The sequence below is a fragment of the Danio aesculapii genome, chromosome 20 (assembly GCF_903798145.1).
Source record: "Danio aesculapii chromosome 20, fDanAes4.1, whole genome shotgun sequence".
Lineage (NCBI taxonomy): Eukaryota > Metazoa > Chordata > Actinopteri > Cypriniformes > Danionidae > Danio > Danio aesculapii.
The window spans coordinates 12,173,459-12,194,189 of record NC_079454.1 but is presented as its reverse complement, the minus strand read 5'-3'; the positions used below and the strand labels follow the sequence as shown (position 1 = coordinate 12,194,189).

The following is a 20,731-nucleotide window of genomic DNA, read 5'->3' as shown; positions in this document are numbered from 1 at the left end:
CTGGGGGTTGGGGTTAGGGGTGGGGTGGGTGTACGCATTAAAACAGCTTATAGGAGGAGGAGCGAGAGCTCAAGCTCCCCCTCGCAGGAGCTCAAGTGGCTCTGCAGCGAGCAGTGTCTCAAATAATCGAGTACCTTATAATAGTTATTTTTAACTATTACCTAAAAAGAAATCAAACATTTTATTTAGAAACAATGTTTTGAATTGATCAAAAGTAATAGTACATTTAAAATGTAACAAAATGTTTTCAAACGTTACAATTAGCTATTTATAACGTTAAAAATGATTTCTTCTTTCAAACATTGTATTTGTCAAAAATGAAAATGCAAAAACTAAAATGCATCACAGTTTCCTCAAAGGAAATAAAGATGTTTCAACACTGATACTAATAAAAACAGTTTCCTGACTATCAAATTAGCATATTAAAAATCATTTCTGATAGATTATAGCACTGAAGACTGGAAAGATGTGTTTTTATCAAGTACAGGTAAATGAGCAAAATAGTCTCTTTAAACAAAAAGTGAAATAGTCGCATTACAACTAACACATGAAAATGTCTAAATAAACAAGTAGATTATCTCACAAAGAAATAAATCTCAGCTCTTTGACCCTTGGCAATAGTTCACATTAAACTGATGTCTTATATGACTAACTGGTGTACAAGTTCAATTCATTAAGTGACTAATAAGGATTGGAAATGATAAACAGACACACAGAAAGAAAGATGGATGGATGGATGGATGGACGGACGGACGGACGGACGGATAGACAGACAGACAGACAGACAGATAGATAGATAGATAGATAGATAGATAGATAGATAGATAGATAGATAGATAGATAGATAGATAGATGGATAGATAGAAAGATGGATGGAAGGACGGACTGACTGACGGACGGTATAGACAGACAGAGAGAGAGAGAGAGAGAGAGGGGGGGACAGACGGATGGATGGAGAGAGAGAAACGGACAAACAGACAGACAGACAGACAGACAGACAGACAGACAGACAGACAGACAGACAGACAGACAGATAGATAGATAGATAGATAGATAGATAGATAGATAGATAGATAGATAGATAGATAGATAGATAGATAGATAGATAGATAGATGGATAGAAAGATGGATGGAAGGACGGACTGACTGACGGACGGAATAGACAGACAGAGAGAGAGAGAGAGAGAGAGAGAGAGAGGGGGACAGACGGATGGATGGAGAGAGAGAAACGGACAAACAGACAGACAGACAGACAGACAGACAGACAGACAGACAGACAGACAGACAGACAGACAGACAGACAGACAGATAGATAGATAGATAGATAGATAGATAGATAGATAGATAGATAGATAGATAGATAGATAGATAGATAGATAGATAGATAGATAGATAGATGGCCTGATGTAACTGTGACTGAATGGGACTGAATGTGTGAGTTGTGTGAAATGTGTCAGTGCTCTAGTCAGCGCTGTCAGATCAGTTGCTCAGACAGCTTCATATCTATGTGCTGTGGTCTCTCCGCTCTGATTTGACCATGAAGAGCCGGTAACACGACACTGTGAGAGGAGCACACTGAGCTGACAGTCAGTCTGAAGAGGAATGACAAGCTGTGGAGCCCTGGACACATTCAGGTGAGTTTAAGAGCAAAAGTGCTAGATACTCACATGATCAGTAGCATACATAGTTCTGCTTGTCTAGTTGGTTAGTCTGTAAAAAATAAAACTAGCCTACACTTTAAAATATGTTCTGGAAATGTACAGTTAAAAACATTTATTCGTTTTGTGACAAGTAGCATATTAAACATCATATTTTGAACTAAAACACTGAAAATGAATTTTCTTGCTAAATAAAAGAAATTAATCTTTGTTTTAAGCTTTGAAAAATAATTCTCATTTTGTATCTGCAAAAAAAAAATGTTCAGAATAGACTTGACTTGGTTTGATTCCTTTGTTATAAAACAATATTGCATGTATGATGAAATATTATAAACTTGATTGTATTTGGTTTAGAAACTTTCTTATGTTTGATTCATATAAGGCAATGTTGCTCCAGTTTATTGAAAATGGAAAAATGTTTTTATTATGAGCTCGCTTGTGATGTAGGAGGTTCAAACACTGGTCCCTCCATAAATCAAAGATAAATAAGGATATATAAGATATAAATATACCTAGGGAGTGTGAAATGTCATCATAAATGTCACTGGCACACGTTAATCTGGCATTCTAGCCCCTTTGAGACCAACCAAATCATTCGCAAACAGCTTTGTTGTTGTATTTATTTTTAATATTATATGTAAATTGATTAAAAATAGGCTATATAACATTCCCAGTATTAGTTAGCTAGAGGGAAAGGTTATTGTCGTTAACAAGCACTGTGCAAAATCATATCTGAATAGTTAATCCTGACTTTAATTGACCGAAACGCAGGGGACACGCGTGCGCGCTTCTGTGTGCGCGTGTGAATCAGAGGGAGGAGATGCTGAACACTTAAACTCACTCACATATTGATCATTAAAAGTGCGTGTTTATAATAGCTCTTCTCACCCACAGCACGATACGGTGCTTCAGATGTCTTGTTTGAGGTTATCTTCTCCCTCTGAGAGGATGCTTGTTCGGGGATGAGAAAGGCGTTTTCGCGCGTCTCGGTTCCGAACAGAATTTGTGGCTTTCTTCGGTAAGTTCGTCGTCGGTTAGTTGTTTTGGCTTGTAAAGTGATGCTTCTGTTCGTTGAGCTCACAATGTTAGGCTAGTTACTATAAGTACAGCCTACCTGCAGGTCAACATCCGGGTCCACGTAATATTGCTTCTTTTAAATAGTCAGTGCAAATTGTGACATAGCGTTTCATTAATTTATCATATTTGTCCGCTAAAATGATATAAGTTATTAATTTTATTGCATTTATGGCATAATTTGATGCGGTAGGCTATGGTAAACCGTAGGTTATCTTAAACCAGACTATGTTGATTTGCTGGTCTTGGTTTGTTTCCTTGCTTTGTCTGTTGATTAGTTTGGGTTTTTTTTTTATTATTATTATTATTTTATTATTAGTAGGGATGTAAAACCTTAATTATTAAAAGTTCTTCAAAAATAAAACAGACATTTGGGTAAATTGATTGATTATTATAATGTGGTTATAACATGAATAGAATCCATTTAGTTAAAATATGCCAATATGGTTGTTTTTGTCACTCATAATATGTTCCACAAATTATTTAGGTCTCGTTTGTCTTTCCTTTTTAAGTTTCTCTCAGCATTGATATGTAAAAAGCAATGATATGTAAAATGCATGCATGCATTTTTTAAATATAGTGTATATTAAACCATTATTGTTAATAATAGATCCAGTTTGTTTATGACTCTTTCTGGAAATTTTCCAAGCATGTGCTCTATGGATTCTTTAAAAGAAAGCTGAGGCCTCTCTAATTACTGAATTTCCACTTGGAAGGAGCACACTGATTAACCGCATGATGAGACACTTTAAACCATGAGGATAGAGATAAACTACTATAACAATCTTTTATGATCAATCATAGAATGGTTGAAAATTGTACTGTATATTCTCATTCACTTAAATAGATCATGTTTTATCCACATTACAACAATTAAAGGTGTCCAAACCTCCATAAAGCGAACCCTCTTAAAACGAACTCAAGAAAGAGTAGTGAACAGTTGGATGCTGGTGAAAAACTTATTTGATGCAACACTTTTCTTTTTTTCACTTTTCTTTTAATTTATTTTTTAAGAAGAAAAAATAGCATCAGAACTTAGATGAGTTACATCTGTCACTTATGTCCTTACAAGTAGGGATGTCCCAATCAGGTTTAAGTTAGGACGATTCTAAGGGCCTATACATTTAGGGGGCCCCCAGAGACATTGTCAAGGGCCCGCTCCTACAATGCTTTTATTTTGAATTTAAACAAACAAATGAAGCTGAATTATGTTTATCTTAATTTGTTGGATTTAATTGAGCTCAAATAAATTGTTTGCATCCATTTAACTCAAATAAATTTAGTAAATCCAAGAAATCCACTTTGAATATTTTTTTCAGTGTATCTTGTACTTGTCCTTCTTTTGTCCTAAGTACTTATCCTTCACTGTCAAGTTGTCTGCTAAGTTACCCAAGTAAATATTTGAAAAAGCGCTATCCATTTCATCTCCAAAGATATTTTGTACAACTTTTTTAATGTCCTGCCAGAAAGGCTTAATGGTTGGACAGCTCCAAAAGACATTCCCTAACATTTCACTATCATCTATCCTTCTCACAATTCTTCAAACATTTTAAATTGAGTGTTATAATCCTACACTATTTGTAAGTAAAATAAGTGTGTTTTTGTTGATGTTTTTGTCTAATAGACTCTTGGTCTTATATATATTCCATCTATTTTTGTCCTTTTAAGGAGGTGCGTGTCATCTTGCTCATGCAATAACAGTATCATGGCAGCCTTCAAAGGTGTGTGGACTCAGGAATTCTGGCGGGCGGTTTCCGGAGAGTTTTTGGCCATGATAATATTCGTGCTGCTCAGTCTGGGATCCACCATCAACTGGGGAGCAAAACAGGAGAACCCTCCACCTGCCGACCTCGTCCTCATCTCCCTATGCTTTGGCTTGTCCATCGCAACCCTCGTCCAGTGTTTTGGGCACATCAGCGGGGCCCACATCAACCCGGCTGTTACTGTGGCAATGGTTGCTACACGGAAGCTGAGTCTGGCGAAGGGTGTGTTTTATTTGTTGGCACAGTGTTTGGGGGCAGTGGTGGGAGCAGCCATCTTGTATGGAGTGACACCGGCGTCAGTGAGAGGAGGAATGGGAGTGACGTCTGTGAGTATTGATGAATAGAGAGAGAAAATTCAGCTAAAAATGGTTACTCTTTATTTTGATGGCCTGCCTTGAGGTGTTTTCTGCTTGAGACCAGTGTTGGGGAAAGTTACTTTAGAAAGTAATGCATTACAATATTGAATTACTCCCCAAAAAGTAACTAGTTGCATTACCTAGTTACCTTTTATAGTAAGTAATAAGTTACTTTTGCGTTACTTTTGTGTTGATTTTGCGTTTCTTTTCATAACCTGGCTGAGGCTTGATCTCTTTCAGAACTTGTCTTTCTTTTTTAATAGAGGAGCTCTGCAATTAACAATGTACTATATAATCTACACCTACATTTACCTTTAAAAAACACAAACAAAAAAATATATATATTTTGTTATAATGTTATCTGAGAACTTCCTTACCCCAGAGCTATACGTACCGTATATACAGATTATTGAAAGTTTAAAGCAGTGTGTTTGCTACTTTTGTACTATTTGTCTTAAGTAAAATCACTGTCCATTGATACTCTAATCCCATTTTCCTTTTCATCAATGGGTTCCAAATGATGAACACATTCTCTCATTGACTGCGTGATTCATTGTGACTACTTTAATTTCAATTTATTTTTTAAAAGCTACTTAATTAAACTAAAAAGTAACTCATATTATTACTTTTTTTTTTTTTTAAGTAATGTGTTACTTTACTCGTTACTCGAAAAGTGATATTTAACTTGCGTTACTTGTACTCAGCACTGCTTGAAACTATAAGTAATTTTGCATGTGCCATTTCAACAGTTAGACTGTTAGGTTAGGGTTATGATTAGTAGATTAGGTTCACAAAGTTCATCACAGTCATTAGATGAAAAAAAAAAGTCAGAACATTTTAGGCAGAAACTCTGTCAATTCTAATGACTGTTAGTTCACATGTAGTTCTAAAGATCTAAATCAGACCATCAAAATAATCTTTTGAGCACTAAAGAAGATCTAAGCAAAACATTTTATATATTTTTTTATTTTTATAGCTTTTTTATACTGTTTTCTGTGGTCCGCTTACACTATTATCAAGTTAATTCCATAAAAAAATCTGAATTTATAAGTAATAGACTATGATCTGTTTAGTTTGAACCCATTCATCAGAACACTAAAATGTCAATAAAAGTTAAACTGTAGATTTTCTACATCAAAATTAGACAGAGCAGAGATCAAGGTTCCATAATGCAATTCATAACTATAAATAAACCAAAAATATGAAATCACTAAATATGGAAACTGTTCATTGAAGGATATTTTTACAGAGTAGACTCTGAAGTAATCACCAGTATGATTGGCTAGTAGTTTGCATATTTTAAAAAATTTAAAGTTGTAAAGTACAGCTGTGTTGATGTGAATGTCTGCATGTGTGTTTGACACCCTACAAACTTAGATGAACGCTGCTTTGATTTATGTTAAAAATGTTTAAATTCTCAATACTATACAAATGAATAGTTACAAAATAATAAAAAACTATTACTCACACTTACTGTATGTTGTGGGATATTACTGTTGGATCCAGATTAGTCAGCACAGCATCTTCTAAAATTAAGTTTACAAATGTAATTAAATGTGTAATTAAACAAAATACATTAAAGGCTATTAGTAACAAAATTTGTGTTGAACAGAAGAAAAATATAGAGGTTGACCTTATGATGAACAATTGATGGCACATTCCTTTGAAACCTATTTTTTACACATGATTTATGCTGCCTTTACATGTTATTGGATATTTCCCACTTTAGAAGTTTGAAGAATTCTTGATGCATTCAGAAAGAATGAAAAATGTATCATCCAGATTCAGCTTGCTTACAATTCTAGAATTTCAGCCAAATATGTTCTAAATTTCTGTTTATGTATGAAATTATTAATAATAAATATATTACTTTAATTTATTACTTTATTTCTTTAAAGACAAGACAAGGTGATAAAGCTGTTGTGAGAATAAAAGAGAATAGCAGCCAGTCACAGCAGTTTCTGTAAATGTTTTAAGCCTCTTCAGCTCAGAAACTCAGGTATTTACAATCATTTCGACAACATGTGAAGGCACCATAAACGCATCAGCTAATAGTACAGCATTTAGTAACTAAGCAGGAATTGAGCATTTTACATTAGTGTGAACCCTGAATTATATAAAAAAAAATAGTCAGATCCTGTTGGAAAGTGACTGAAGAACGCTGGTGTCAATGAAGTTAATGGTATTTAAATAACTCGCTGTCTCCCCCTGCAGGTTAATGAAGAGATCTCCGCTGGTCATGCTATTGTGATAGAGCTCATCATCACTTTCGAGCTTGTTTTTACTGTCTTTGCCACCTGTGACCCCAAGCGTAATGATCTCAAAGGTTCGGCAGCACTGGCTATTGGTCTGTCTGTGTGCATCGGCCATCTCTTTGCGGTGAGTTTTTCCTTATTTGCATCATTAGAAATTATATTAAATGCATAAAATTGCTTGTAGAGTTTTAAATATGAGGAAAGGCAATAATTAACATCCTGCACTATCAAGTCCATTTTTAAGACAAGCTTGAAGATCTTGATCCTACAAATATTAGTCTCTTGAGGTGTATCTGCTTAGTTTCCCTTTGGAGGGTTTGTAGCTTAACTACAATCCCAAGTGATGGTGTTATTTCCATGCCAATAGTCCCAGCAGAAACTGCAGATGAGGTGTTTATAGAAGCTCATTTGTGTTGCTAAGGATGTTGGCATGAGACCAGGATGGCCTCTACATGCACTCGTGTATTTAGGCCTGGCACAGATACAAACCCCATTTAAGAGCCTTTAGAGGGGATTTGTGATTTAAAGAGATAAACCACTGTCACTGGGCTCACTCATCATATGTTTTTGATGTTTTACCTTTTGCTATTCTTTTTAAAGGGATAGTTCACCCTAAATGAAAATTTACTCACCATTTACTCTCCCTCAGGTAGTTCCAAACCTTCTTGAGTTTTCTTTTTTTCCATAATCGTTCGAGGCCAAAATTGAAATCAAAATAGATTTTTTGATGAATTGCACAGCCCTCATTGGAACAACCCACTATTCAAGCCGGGACTCAAACCAGCAACCTTCTTTCTGTGAGGCAATTGTCTTAACTGCTTAGCCATTGTGCTGCATAAACTAAAGCTGAAATGCTTTATTAATATATTATACTAACCATCAATTTTTGGCACCTGTTTTCTCAGAAATTTCTTGAGAAAACTTCCACAGAACTTCTTTTATTCAACATTCTTGTTGTTCCTGTGATTTTTTTCTTGTGAAGTTTGTTTACATACTCATTTTTAGTTTTTAGGTCTTTTTTGTGCGTTGGGAGAGTTTTGGAACATTCAAGTGTATCTGGCAACAATGACTGTCATGTTTTCATTGTAAAGTTGTGGTGTGTTTGTCTGAGGTTCTTCTCAGATTCTTGCTTCTTTGGTAAAAGTTTATTTGCAGACTTCATTTTTAGTATTAAATGAGCCATGGTCCATTTGTGGAACCATTAGACATCCTTAAGTAACATGTAAGTTAAGTAAGTAACATGGCATGGTGGCTCAGTGGTTTGCACTGTCGGTTTACTGCAAAAAAGTCACTGGTTTGAGTTCTGGCTAGGTCAGTTGGCATTTCTGTGTGAAGTTTGCATGTTCTTCCTGTGTTTAGGTGGGTTTCCCCCGGGTGCTCCTGTTTTCCCCAAAGACATGCAGTATAAGTGAATTGAATAAATAAAATTGGCCGTAGTGTATTTGAGTGCATGAGAGAGTCAACTTCAGTATTTAAGTTCACTAAACTCAATTGCACTTTAATTATAAAGTTCTATCAACATCATTCTTTATTACAACGACTTATTTATTTAAGTTAACTAAACTTGGACCACGTCCATTACACTTGTATTGTCAAGTCATGTCAACTTTAACCTGAGTTAAGACAACTTCACTATTTAAGTGAAGTAAACTTAAAATTTTAAGGCAGCATGAACACTTACTTTTTAAGTTGAACCAACAACAAAAAATGTATAGTGCAGCAATAACAAACACTTGACATCCGCGTTTAAATACTTTGTCAGAAAAGACATTCATAAAGAGCTGGTTTGTAATACAAATATCAAAATTTATTAATTTATTAATCATGTTTTAGCATAAAAGTTTTCTGAGGTCATAAAATTGTCTTGTGCAACCCAGGAACTGATAACAATAAATAATTAATAATATGAATAATTTGATCCTATAATCATAATTTGTGCAGTGCAGAAATAAAATAAAAATAGTTTAGTGGTAAAATCAACATGAAACTGCAATGCATTGTATATATAAGTGCAGTTTTGGGAGTTTTGGCACATATTTCCATTTTTCCAATCAATGTTTTTTGTTCATTTCAGATCCCGTACACTGGGGCCAGTATGAATCCAGCTCGCTCTTTTGGTCCCGCGGTCATCATGGTAAAATGGCAGGACCATTGGGTAAGATTTACACAATATCTTCTGCTTGTAAATAAACAATGCAGAGTTCTTTCTAGTTGCTTCATGAATATTCATGTGCATAAAGGTCAGCAAGGCCATTGCAACTGTGATTGATTAAAAGCGAAGCTGACAAGAATCAGATTCAATGCCAGCACTTTTTTAAGAAGAACATTTTGGCTTTGTTTCACTCTTGCAAAGGTGACTGAACTATATTTGGATCAAGATGATGTTTATCTCTGACCGACAACAGGCCTTTGGCATGAAGCTCAATATACTGGGGTGATTAATATTCTATATATCAGTGTAGGGTGACCAGTCATCCATTTTCCTTGGACAGTCCTGCATTTCAGCTCTATTTTTAGTGTCCTGACTCCCAATGGGATCGGATTTGGTTCTGTATATTCCTAAAAATCTGCACATCACCTTCCCCTTTACTGACTTTTGCACACACTTTTGAAAGTGTGGCAAACACACCAGACCCAAATAAGTTCATGCATTCAGTTATTTACAAGGTTATAAAGTTGAATTCTCATGCAAATCATAGACCACGTTGTAAAAATATTTGCATGTATTGCAGAGAATTTCTTTGTCAATATTCGTACTTTTTGGTTGGAACATGTTTCATCAATCTTTTTTCTCTTTTTGCTCTAGCCTTTTATATTCCCATAGTGATGTAACCTAAACAATGTATCTGTTGTGAATAACACGCATCATTAGCTTATGTGTAGAATGACCATTGCTGTGTAGACATGAGTGGGTATTTTACAAATGGCAAATGTTTTGTTTTGAGTATTCAAATATCTGAAACTCAAAACAAAAAATGTTATTGGACTGAAAACACCAATGCCATAAGTTTAAATTTTTTTACAAGGTGTGAAGGTTTGGTTTCTGAATGGCTTTCAGTCCAAATTCTCTTAAATGTCAAGACATCGTACACCCAGTGCAATGCGGTGCCAAACACAATGCATGGTTTTTTTATTAGTTTGAGCTCAGCGCAGATATCATTTTCACATACTGGGCTACGTTTTTAAATAGCAGCTTTATTTACACTCATTCATATGCCCATTGACATGCTGGTCTGAAAGGCAGGTGTGTTAAGGTGTATTGTTGGTGCATTGCTATTTTGAGGCAACTGAAATAGGCTGCACTGTTGACCAACTAAAAGCTGGTCTAAAGACAATAATGCAAGTTTGATTTTTTTTTTATTTAAGTTTAGTGATATGTGGGTCCAAAACATGCATAACATTTGCTTATTACACACACAGGGATGTACAGCAGCACATACAAATCTTTAAATATAAAAAATTTAAATATTAAAATGTAAAATATTACTATTGTCATAAATATAAAAGCTGCAACATCCTTCCATGCCTTCTCCACCTTCAGAGGGCTTTGGTGGAATCTGGCTTGATCTGTAGATGATCTGCTCACGCTTTAACTTCGCGTACAAGCAAGATATGTGTCATTGCTTGTGAAGCATTCAGTTTTTCCACTCACAATGTCCACCATGTAAACAGCGAATGCGCAATAGCACGAATGCACCTCACACTTGACAGGAATGGGGGATGAGACTGTGGTTAGTTTAATACATGTTGCACCCAAAAAACACCTATTAATCATTAAGAAAATACAGCTGCAATAACCATTTTTTTGCATCCTTAAAATAGCAAAAGTGGATTCGGACATTTCCTAAGTGAATCTGCGCTGTGAGATTAAACCATGCTCTTAGATTGTTCAAATAGGGCTGTATGTCAAGACCTTTACTTTGTTCAGATGATACTGATGATAAACTCCTGCTGCTTTGATGAACTAATTGCCCATTAATTTCCTCAACATTATTTTGTCTTCATGTTCAGTTTGTCTTGCGGATCACCGGCCTTTATTGGGATTTGAAAGAGTGAGTGGCATTTTTAAGATGCAATTTTTTTAGAAATCAGAGATTTGGAAATAGCCGTTTCATTTTCTATTGCTAAAAAGCACATTCACTTGTTCTGAAAACTGTAAATTTGGTGGACAGTTAAATGGGAGTTGTCAGATTATTAAGTATGTTACCACCAGGTGGAGATTAACACATTAATTAGGTGGAATCTCCAAACTTTCCTTTGATTATATCCATGTTTTCCTGAACCAGTTGGTCAAGAAGTAACAGTTGTTCTTGCACACAGTTTGGTTTTTGTTTTCGTTGTTGTCAGCCATGATAATTCACCTCTATTAAAAAGGCTGTTTTCATGCTAACTGATTATGAGAAACACAAATATGAGGTTGGAAATTAGCTGAAATCATACTCGTTTGATTTGTGACACTTGGCCTGCATATTAAAATTTTCATTTGAATGTTCTGTAGCAGCATTGGTATTTTAAAACCTTCACTCTTATGGGCAGCAAGTTAAAGCGATAGTTCTGACAAAATTTTAATTTACCTCATCATTTATATATATATATATCTGTCATTTTTAAATACTAGTTAAAGGTAGCACAAGTAAGTATATTTACATGTAGTAATGAAAGCGCTTCCTCCAACAAGTCCAACATGCTCCGCAGCTTGTGCTTCCCTGACTCCTGCAATTGCTAAGCAACCTCAGCTGTGCTGTCCGACACAGAATAAATTTCAGTTAAGGATTTCAACCGCCTAAAAACCCTTACTGTACACTTATTTGTAGAGAATAGATTTATTTATTATAAGAATAAGATTTATTTGTAGAGAATAGACAAAATGGTCACAGTATTTGGGTGCATCCCATTCTTAAAAAGATTTAAAAACACAAATACAAATGTTTCTAAACATTAACGTAAAAACTGAATTATGCTTACCAGTTACAACTGACCAGTTATACATCCAACCCAATGTATGTATCTCAATGCGTTGTTCCACTTATTGGAGAAAAACTTGACAAATAATAAATTTCAGGAAATCCCTAAACTGCAATTATAAGCTGTTCTTCCATTCTCCAGTGAAACCAAAAGTGTGAAGCTGATTGGTCAGTTCTTGTCATGTGAATTGCCAACGCAATCTCACAGCAATTCGTAACCTTTTGATTTTGTGGCTAATTCGTATGAATTCATGCGATCTAATACGTACAATTTAGTATGATTTGCTCACCATCCAATGACGATTTGGTGGAGTTAGGTTCCATGCCTCCTTTATACAATCATACAATTTCACTTGACTGAACTTGTACGAATACATACAAATAAGCCACAAAACTGAAAAAACACAAAATACTTACATTTTCTTGTGGGATCAGGCTGGACTTGCAGTGTGCTTGTGGCATTCTGAAAAGTTTAGATGTTTTTCAGCTTGGCATGCCTAGAAAACACGAGTGCTTTTTCCATTGAAATTAACAAACTTACATGCTCAAAAGATGCCAGATGTGAATGGCCCCTTTTACACTCAAACAGAAAACCATGCTGTGAACTAGAAATTTGCTGCAAATTCCAAACAAGTTCAGCTTAATTTGAAGTGATTTTTGACTAAAATATACTTGTTTCATTTGTTAAAACTTGACCGTTTTAAAGTGTTTATTTGAATGCGAAAACATAATATCACCCTCTACAATGTTTCATTGTATACAGAGACTCCTCCTCCTCCCCTATCACCCAATCACTGTTTGCATATTAAATAAGAACCAAAGTCAAGCCCGGCCCACATTTACTGCTATTTAAGAGAACTCGTAGTGGTAAAATAAACATTTTGTGAATCTTTAACTCTCAGGAAAATGTCATAAAGAGCTAAGCAGTGACAATGAAACTGTGTGAAATCTACATTTTTCAGTGTTTATTTTGCTAGTGCACATTATTATTTTTAAGGTGAATATAGAATTTGTGGATTAATAAATTAATTTTGTTTTGGTAATCTTCAATCAAAGTCTGATCATTTGCTGTTGACGTCAGTTTGACGGCTTCAGCCACAGTATTCGTAACCATGCCACTTTTACCATTAGTTTGCTATGAGTGAATCATGCACAAAAAGAAAGGCCCTTCTCCTTCTCAATATTCAGTTTCAGTTGAACGTACATTAACATACTGAAATAAAGCTCTCAGCAACTTCTAGTTCATGTTGACATTAAAAATATTGAAGGTCTGTTCTTTAATGTTAATCTTCACTAGACATTTCTTTATCTGTATTTTTTGGTGAAAACAAAGAACGCCCAGAGATGGATACAGACCTATCAGTCATAACCTTTCTTGAACCATGGTATAAAAGAATCACAATCTCAATCCGGTGCACTGAATATCAAACCCAAATACCGGACTTGTGTGATTTTGAAATGTCATTCCATTTGAAGCATTTGACAGCAGTCAGAAGCCAGACAGATGTGGCATTGGAAATAACGGCGGTACATGAGACTGGCTGCTCTGTATATGAGTGTTATGTGCCGTCCGAGTGACTGCTGCTGTCAACACACTTGATTCAGGGTCTCCTCGCCACCGCTGTAACGTTAGAAAGGTCAAAACATTTCTTTCATGCAGTGTTTACCACACTACACATAGTGGCCTTTAGAGATTATGAATGAAAGAAATGCTGGAGCCACATGAAGGCCACAGAGCTTCTGTTACATTAGCAAGAGCTGCTGGTCATCATTATACTGTATATTTAATAGTTTGGAGATAATGAGATGAAAAAAGTGAGATGCGGTTTTGGAAGCAGGTTTTTTGGGCATGGACGTAGTGTTGTTCAGAGTTGTAAATGTATCTGGTGTTTGCTGTATAAGGTTGGTCGTGCCTACTTCTATTTCTGTCATCACAGCCGTTAGTAATTCAATTTTGGCACTGTTTTAGATTCGATATCTATGTCACATTGATAACATGCATATTTCAGACACGAGACAGATTGTTTACTGCACTGACAATATAATAAGAGAAAGTAAATACTTTTTACTGAGGAATGCATTCATATTCACAAAAATGCAGTGGGTTAAACATCTGTAACAATTTTCTAAATACTTATAATTAGAATGACATTTTTAATTGTTTGATTAATTTAAAACATTTAAAATAAATTACCTTAAATTATCTAGATAATGGTGTAGAATTTATATTTCTTTAAAAAAAATTTTTTTATTATTTGACATAAAAAAATTCAAACCTCTAAAATTGTATCCAGTTAAAACCAGTAAAACTCTATACAGTGTATCTTAGATAAACATATTAAAACAAATGTTTAATTATTTTGTATTTCTTATGACATACGCTTTCTTTACATTTCCTAAACCTTAAAGAGCCATGAAACTCCCCTGTCTCAGCCGGGCGTTTTCACCCCTCTAGTTTAAAAAAAGTCAGGAAAGTGGATGAGTCCAGCTTTGTTTAGGTGGGAGTGTCGAGTGGCAAAAGAAGGAAGGGTTTGCATGAAAAGTTTCATTATGCGCACAACAGCTGATTTGTACGCCTGCAACACAAACACAGATTTAGGGGAGATAGACAGTGATTCGGAAAGCAGCATTTCAGCGGATCTGAGAATGCTATCTAACTTTGCCATCTGAACTGTTGTAGTAATATTACTATAAACTTAGTAACTTCATTAATTTTGATTAAGGTATGTCTTCAAAAAATGAAAGTGAGAGTGCTCATGACGATTATACTAACTGAATAAACATAAAGAACATAAATCACTCACCAAATTTTTAGGCCCCGTTCAAACTGCCAGTTTAATGTGACCCAATTCCGATTTTTTCCTCATATGTGACACAGATCGGATCTGTTCTATGACCATATGATATTCAGAGCTTGTTTCTGGCCTCCTTCATATGTGGAATTAAATCAGATATAAATTGGATGTGACAATGGCGACTAACATGGTCATGCTACAATGAAGTACTTCTCCATGGTTTAATGACATAGAAGGAAGAGCGTGTGTGGAGATGCCAACACGGTAAACGACAACAACAGAGGAAACATGGAGGAGGAAAGTGGTCAGTTGCCACAATTTGCTCCCACCAGACCTGAGATCTCTCTTGTACCCACAAATTCCTCTGAATGGTGGAAGACATTAGGGGTGTGAACCTACACTGGTCTCATGGTTCGGTTCGGTTGCGATTATCATGCCATTGATTCAGTTCAATTCAATATCACGGTCCATTGTCTATGCTTTCCATACATAATTAGATTTTTTCTTCACAACACAAGAATTTTTTTACTCAAATCTATAAATATATTAATATTTATATATTATTTGTAATACAATTTTGTCCTTTAAAACAAGCAGTAAGATATATGAACTGTACCGTTAATTTTACCTGCTCAAAGAAAGTACTCTTTTTGAATGTATCAAACAAAACTCCAAAACATGCACAGAAGACAGCATGAGCATTTATAGCAAATAAACTAAAGTAAATATTATCCCGCTTGCTTTTTGAGCGCTGTCAAGCGAGTTCTTACATCCCTATGATTGGTTATTGTCCTCACCCACTCAACAGAAAGGGCTGAGATCGGCTTTAGAAGTGAAAGCGCTGTTCACCGATGAGTGACGCAGGAAGAACAGCCGTGGTTACAGTTTATATGCGCATAATACGCGGTTATCACAGGTATCCACAAGTATCGTTTTAACAGCCAAGAGGAGAGGAAAATTTACCTTACAAACACGCCAGCGGGTCTAATGTCCAAAGTGAGAGATAGAGGCAGAGATGGAGTTTTACAGCATTTCTCCCTAGTCGTGAAATAGGGGTTCGTGCTGTACTTTCTTCAGTGTCAATAAAAGACTTTCCAGCAAACTCACAAGCAGTTGAATTGTGCATAATTATCTACCTTTTAAGTATTTGGAGCGTTTTATTTACTCGCCCCTTGCTTCCTTTGCCATAGTATTTTACTGCGACATTGCACATAGGAGATAAATGATGTCAGTACGTAATAACTGGTTATGATCTATTACTTAACCGATATCGAATTGTACCCATCTAGTGCACCGAAGAAACGTTCATTTTGACACCCCTAGAGAACACCATGTAAATACCATAGGCGCAAGCTGCGATGACGGCCCTTTCCCTCCTCCTCCACCTCAAAATCATTTTAAAGTTGGGCTAACTTTTTATATTTTGCAGAGCTAAAATCAAAAAAGCTTCCATTTTTCATCGTCATGAAAGCTAAAAGCTTCCATTGTGGATAATGTGGCGCACATGCTAGAACATGCATGCGCAATGTTGTACATTGTATGGCAAGTGTAAACACATGAATCAGATATGGGTCACAATTAAAAGAATGTGTAAACAGACAGGCAAAAAAATCAGTACGCCAAAAACAATCTGAATTTGAATTGTGTTAATTTTAATTAACAATTGTACTTTAAAAAATCTGAATTTTTATATGCTGTTAAAAGTTGTTTTGAATTTAAATTTGTTAATTTAAATTTGATTTTCTTAGTTTGAATTTCATAACTTGAATATTGAATATCTGAATTGTAAGACAACTGAATTTTTCAAGGCTGAATTTTTTATAGACGTATTTTCAAACTTCTGATTTTTTTTGTGTGTTCTGTATTCACAGAATGCAGATATTGGGTTTGTAAAATACTGTTTCAAGTTTTCAAGATGAAGAAATTCAGAACATCAAATTCAATATTCTAAAATTCAAAACCAGAAATTCAGATCATGAAATTCAGATTCAGCAGAAAGTAGGCCAGGGGTGATCAACAGGGAATTGTCAATAATTCAAATAAACACAATTAAAATTCAGATTATTTTGGCATATTATTAGCTCCATAGAAATGGAAACAACACTTTTGTTTTGGCACACCTTAAAAAACGGAACACTGATGACCCATGTCTCTGAACATTTCTTCATCTATCGAATTTAATTAACACCATTTGGACCATGCTTCTCTGACCTTTGCAACAGCTAAAAAGCAATGAACCTATCTGGACGAAGCTATGCATATTATTGAAGTTGCATCTCATTACACATAATTTGGTTTAAAATACATTTTAAATATTTCTTGCTAATTCTTATTTTCACATGAATGTAATTCAAACATTTTTCTTGAAATTCTAAAACTCACATTCAGTTTAAAGTATTTTTAAAATATTTTAGTTTAATTTCATATCTTTTAAATGTATTCAAAACTGAAATTAGCTATTTACACATTTTTGTCTATCATTAAACAATTTCACTCATGAATTAAATTTTCAACTGATTGAATTTAATACAAATATTTTGAATATTTTAAATATTTTAATAATGCCAAAAATACATTTTGGCAGAATCTTAAATATTTGTTTCTAATATGTTTTTTTCTAAAAAAAAAAAAAAACAATATGAAAAGCTAAATTATTAATTTAAAGGTAATTATTTGTTAAATTTATTGTGCAAACAATTACATATATTTTTAGTTTTTTTATTTATTTTCTCAGTTTGATTCCCATTCTTAAATCAGATTGCCTTTTTGAAAATGTTGGAGCAAAAAAATCTCTCTCTCTTTCTCAGGTGTACTGGGTGGGTCCTTTAATAGGAGGAATCCTGGCTGCAGCTGTATATGAATACCTCTTCTGTCCTGACCCTGACCTAAAGCGCCGCTATGCTGACGTCCTCTCCAAGAGCCCCTTCCAGATGGAGCCTTACCGCGTGGTGGACACAGACTCATACCCCAGCGATCAGGCTCAGCTCATGGCCAAGCAGGCGGCACTCAGAGTGCTGGATCTGGAGAAGAAGGAGCGCGAGTCCACCGGAGAGGTGCTGTCATCCGTATGACTAGTGAGAAGCACTGAGGAGGAACAACAAAACACAATGAAATACATCCATCAGCTCAAAGAGACTGAGCTCATCTAGACTGCCACACAATAGCTATGTTTCCATCCAAATTGAGAAAAACACTGAATGAAAACCGAGATAAAAAATCTTTTAATATATTTTCAATATATTTTTTATTTTTACGAAACACATTAATAAATTCCTTGACGTGCTTGAAAAAGGTTGTGTGATTTTGCCTTAGATGTGATTGTATAACTAGGCAAACCAGTGAACCAATCTCATCTCACACCATCTTCTCAGTGGTTTTCAGAAAGCCGCGGTCATGCTGCACTTTTTACCAAATAGACTTCAATTCATACGCATGTGAATGCGACAGACTGGAAACACAAGCTCATGCGACAGGTTTCGCATGTCGCTGCTTTGCAAAGTTCAAGCTTGGGGAACTCTGACCTGCGAAATCGAATCACGTGACTGTGTGAGACCAATTAAAGATCAAAACATGACCTTTTAATTTTAAATATGGAGCAATTAACGTCTAATCATTTTGTTTAATCCCGCCTCTTTACGCAGCACCGTACGACAGAATTTCGCAAGCTCAAACTCTAGTGTGACATTAATTCTGCATACACACGTGCGGAAATTCATCCTCAAATTAATTTGTAGAATTTCCTTCTAGAACTCTAACATAAGTGTTTCACAAATATCAGGCACTGCGTAAAAAAGGCAAGATAACATGACCAAATTTCTTTTTGCATGTTTCTTCTGCTACTCTTATAGATGCAACTTATTTAATATGAAGGAAAGTGAAGTTTTTTAACTAGCTCGAGAGGAGCACACTAATTAACAGGGCTTTCCTATCATCAGCAATCACACTATCATACAATACTTTTCAAGAAAGATTGCTCTAAATAAATTGAAAGTTCTAGCTTCCTTATCTCTCGATCCAAACATCACTCCGCCACCCAAATTCTGCATCTTTAACAGACCACTTCCCTTTTCCGGTGGGGGGGGGGGGGGGGGGGGGGGGGGGGGGGGCACTCTGGGAGCGAATTCGATGCTAAAGCGACATTTCTCGACAAAGGAGCAGATTGGGAGTCTCAGAACTCTCTTCCTGGACAGCAAACCAAATACACTTTTATATCCTATATCATCTGTGCATGCAAACTCAATAAAAAGGAGATAAAGCAATTTCTCCAGCCTGATCTCAAGATTAAACGTAGCTATTTTACATAATAGAGGAAAAGTGGCTAATTCGTAAAATTAAAAGTGGCTAATTTATGCTAATTACATTGTATAAATTTGTTCAAATTAGCCACCTTTTCGCCAATGCGTAAAATAGTTATGCAAAATCAGGTGTATCCCCGAACCCCACCACTAAACCCAACCCTCATTTGGGGATGACAAATCGTACTAAAATGTACGAATGAGATCGTACAAATTCATACCAGTTAAATCAAAAAGTTTGCCATGAAATTGTTGTAGATTCTCTGCATACAGAAAATATTTTTTATAATTCATTTCAAGAGTTCACACTTAGCTGATGATTGATTATAAAGCTTGTTTGGCATGCTGTCCCAGGAGAGAGCCCTGAGCTCATAAGATCCTCAAGCCCAGGACTCCCTTCTGTTGCAGGGCGAGAGGGGAGTTTGAGCTCAGATGAGCTTCAAGATGAAGATGGCTGTGACATGGAACTTAGGGTATTTATAGTGACTTAGGAATCGTCTGATTGGCTGATCGTCATGAATTGGCAAATGCATGACCAGCTGTGTTCAATCATAAGCACGTGTTCCTCCCGAAATTAGTTCATAAATAAACTTCACATATCATAATAGTTTCCCAGAAATTTGGCAATTTTGATTCTCTTGAACACATGGTATGGAAACAGGGTTTTATTCGCAAACGTTTTATGTGAAATTGTAATTTTGCTCATAAAGAAAATTTAAAATTACATTTTTGGATGGAAACACAGCTACTAACTTTAATGCAAGACACTTTGGGTTAAAACATACAAACTAATAGTTATCACCATGGTAAACAGTTGATTGAATACATTAAGAATTGCAAACATTTTTTTGTATTACAAGCTTTCTAAAATGTTTTGTTTGAATATGCAAATGAGCCATGTGTTTTGTCATGTCTCCCCTAATTTGCATATATTTACAGAACAAAAATCTGAACATTGGGATTTTGGGAATCTCATTTCTATTCTCCAGAAATGACTGCAAATATCCAGAAAAATATCTGTCTGTGGACTACAATATATTCAAATATATTTACATTTAAATATTTATATATGCATTTAAATTTCTAAACGTAATATGAATCTATATAGTGCTTTATAGAGATGTATGGCTCAGTGTGAAAGAAAAAAAACATTTTGATGAAACAGACTTCAAAAATATGTATTACAATAGAAATCTACAGATGCAAATTGATCAAGTGTTATAAAAGAAGCACTGGAAAAACACTTTATGAAAAGACAAAATCTCCAAATCTCCAAAATGACAGATGTTTTAGCCCTCAGCGTCTTGCTTTAATAGTCAAGGGTATGTTTAAAAGGCTCTTCTCTGCCTGCCAGTCTCAGGCCATAGAGCTCCCATCAGGATATGAGGAGTTTAGGCCGTCGCTGAACATCCTTTAGCAGATGCACCTCATCAGCTGCTGAATCAATAACTAAATGGGATTCTCACATCTAAGCAAATGTAGCTCTTTTGTTTGGTGTACGGGTTATTAGCTGGCAGTCAGAGCTTGAGATTAGAACATCACTATAGTCATGCAGATAATTTTCCTTCTCA

At 35.3% G+C, this 20,731-nt stretch overlaps 1 protein-coding gene across 2 annotated transcripts; it reads left to right on the top strand.

Moving 5' to 3' along the window:
* Nucleotides 1-1,496: 1,496 nt before the first annotated feature.
* On the top strand, nt 1,497-18,943 carry aqp4 (aquaporin 4). Of its 2 annotated transcripts, none has more exons than XM_056481725.1 (5): nt 1,497-1,634; nt 4,401-4,821; nt 7,066-7,230; nt 9,181-9,261; nt 17,673-18,943. In XM_056481725.1, the coding sequence occupies exons 1-5, from the start codon at nt 1,603-1,605 to the stop codon at nt 17,934-17,936; spliced, it is 963 nt and encodes a 320-aa protein (XP_056337700.1). In that variant the 5' UTR covers nt 1,497-1,602; the 3' UTR covers nt 17,937-18,943. The 2 variants fall into 2 exon arrangements, with proteins under 2 accessions (XP_056337700.1, XP_056337699.1); XM_056481724.1 differs by lacking the exon at nt 1,497-1,634 and adding an exon at nt 2,587-2,676.
* The last annotated feature ends 1,788 nt before the right edge of the window (nt 18,944-20,731 follow it).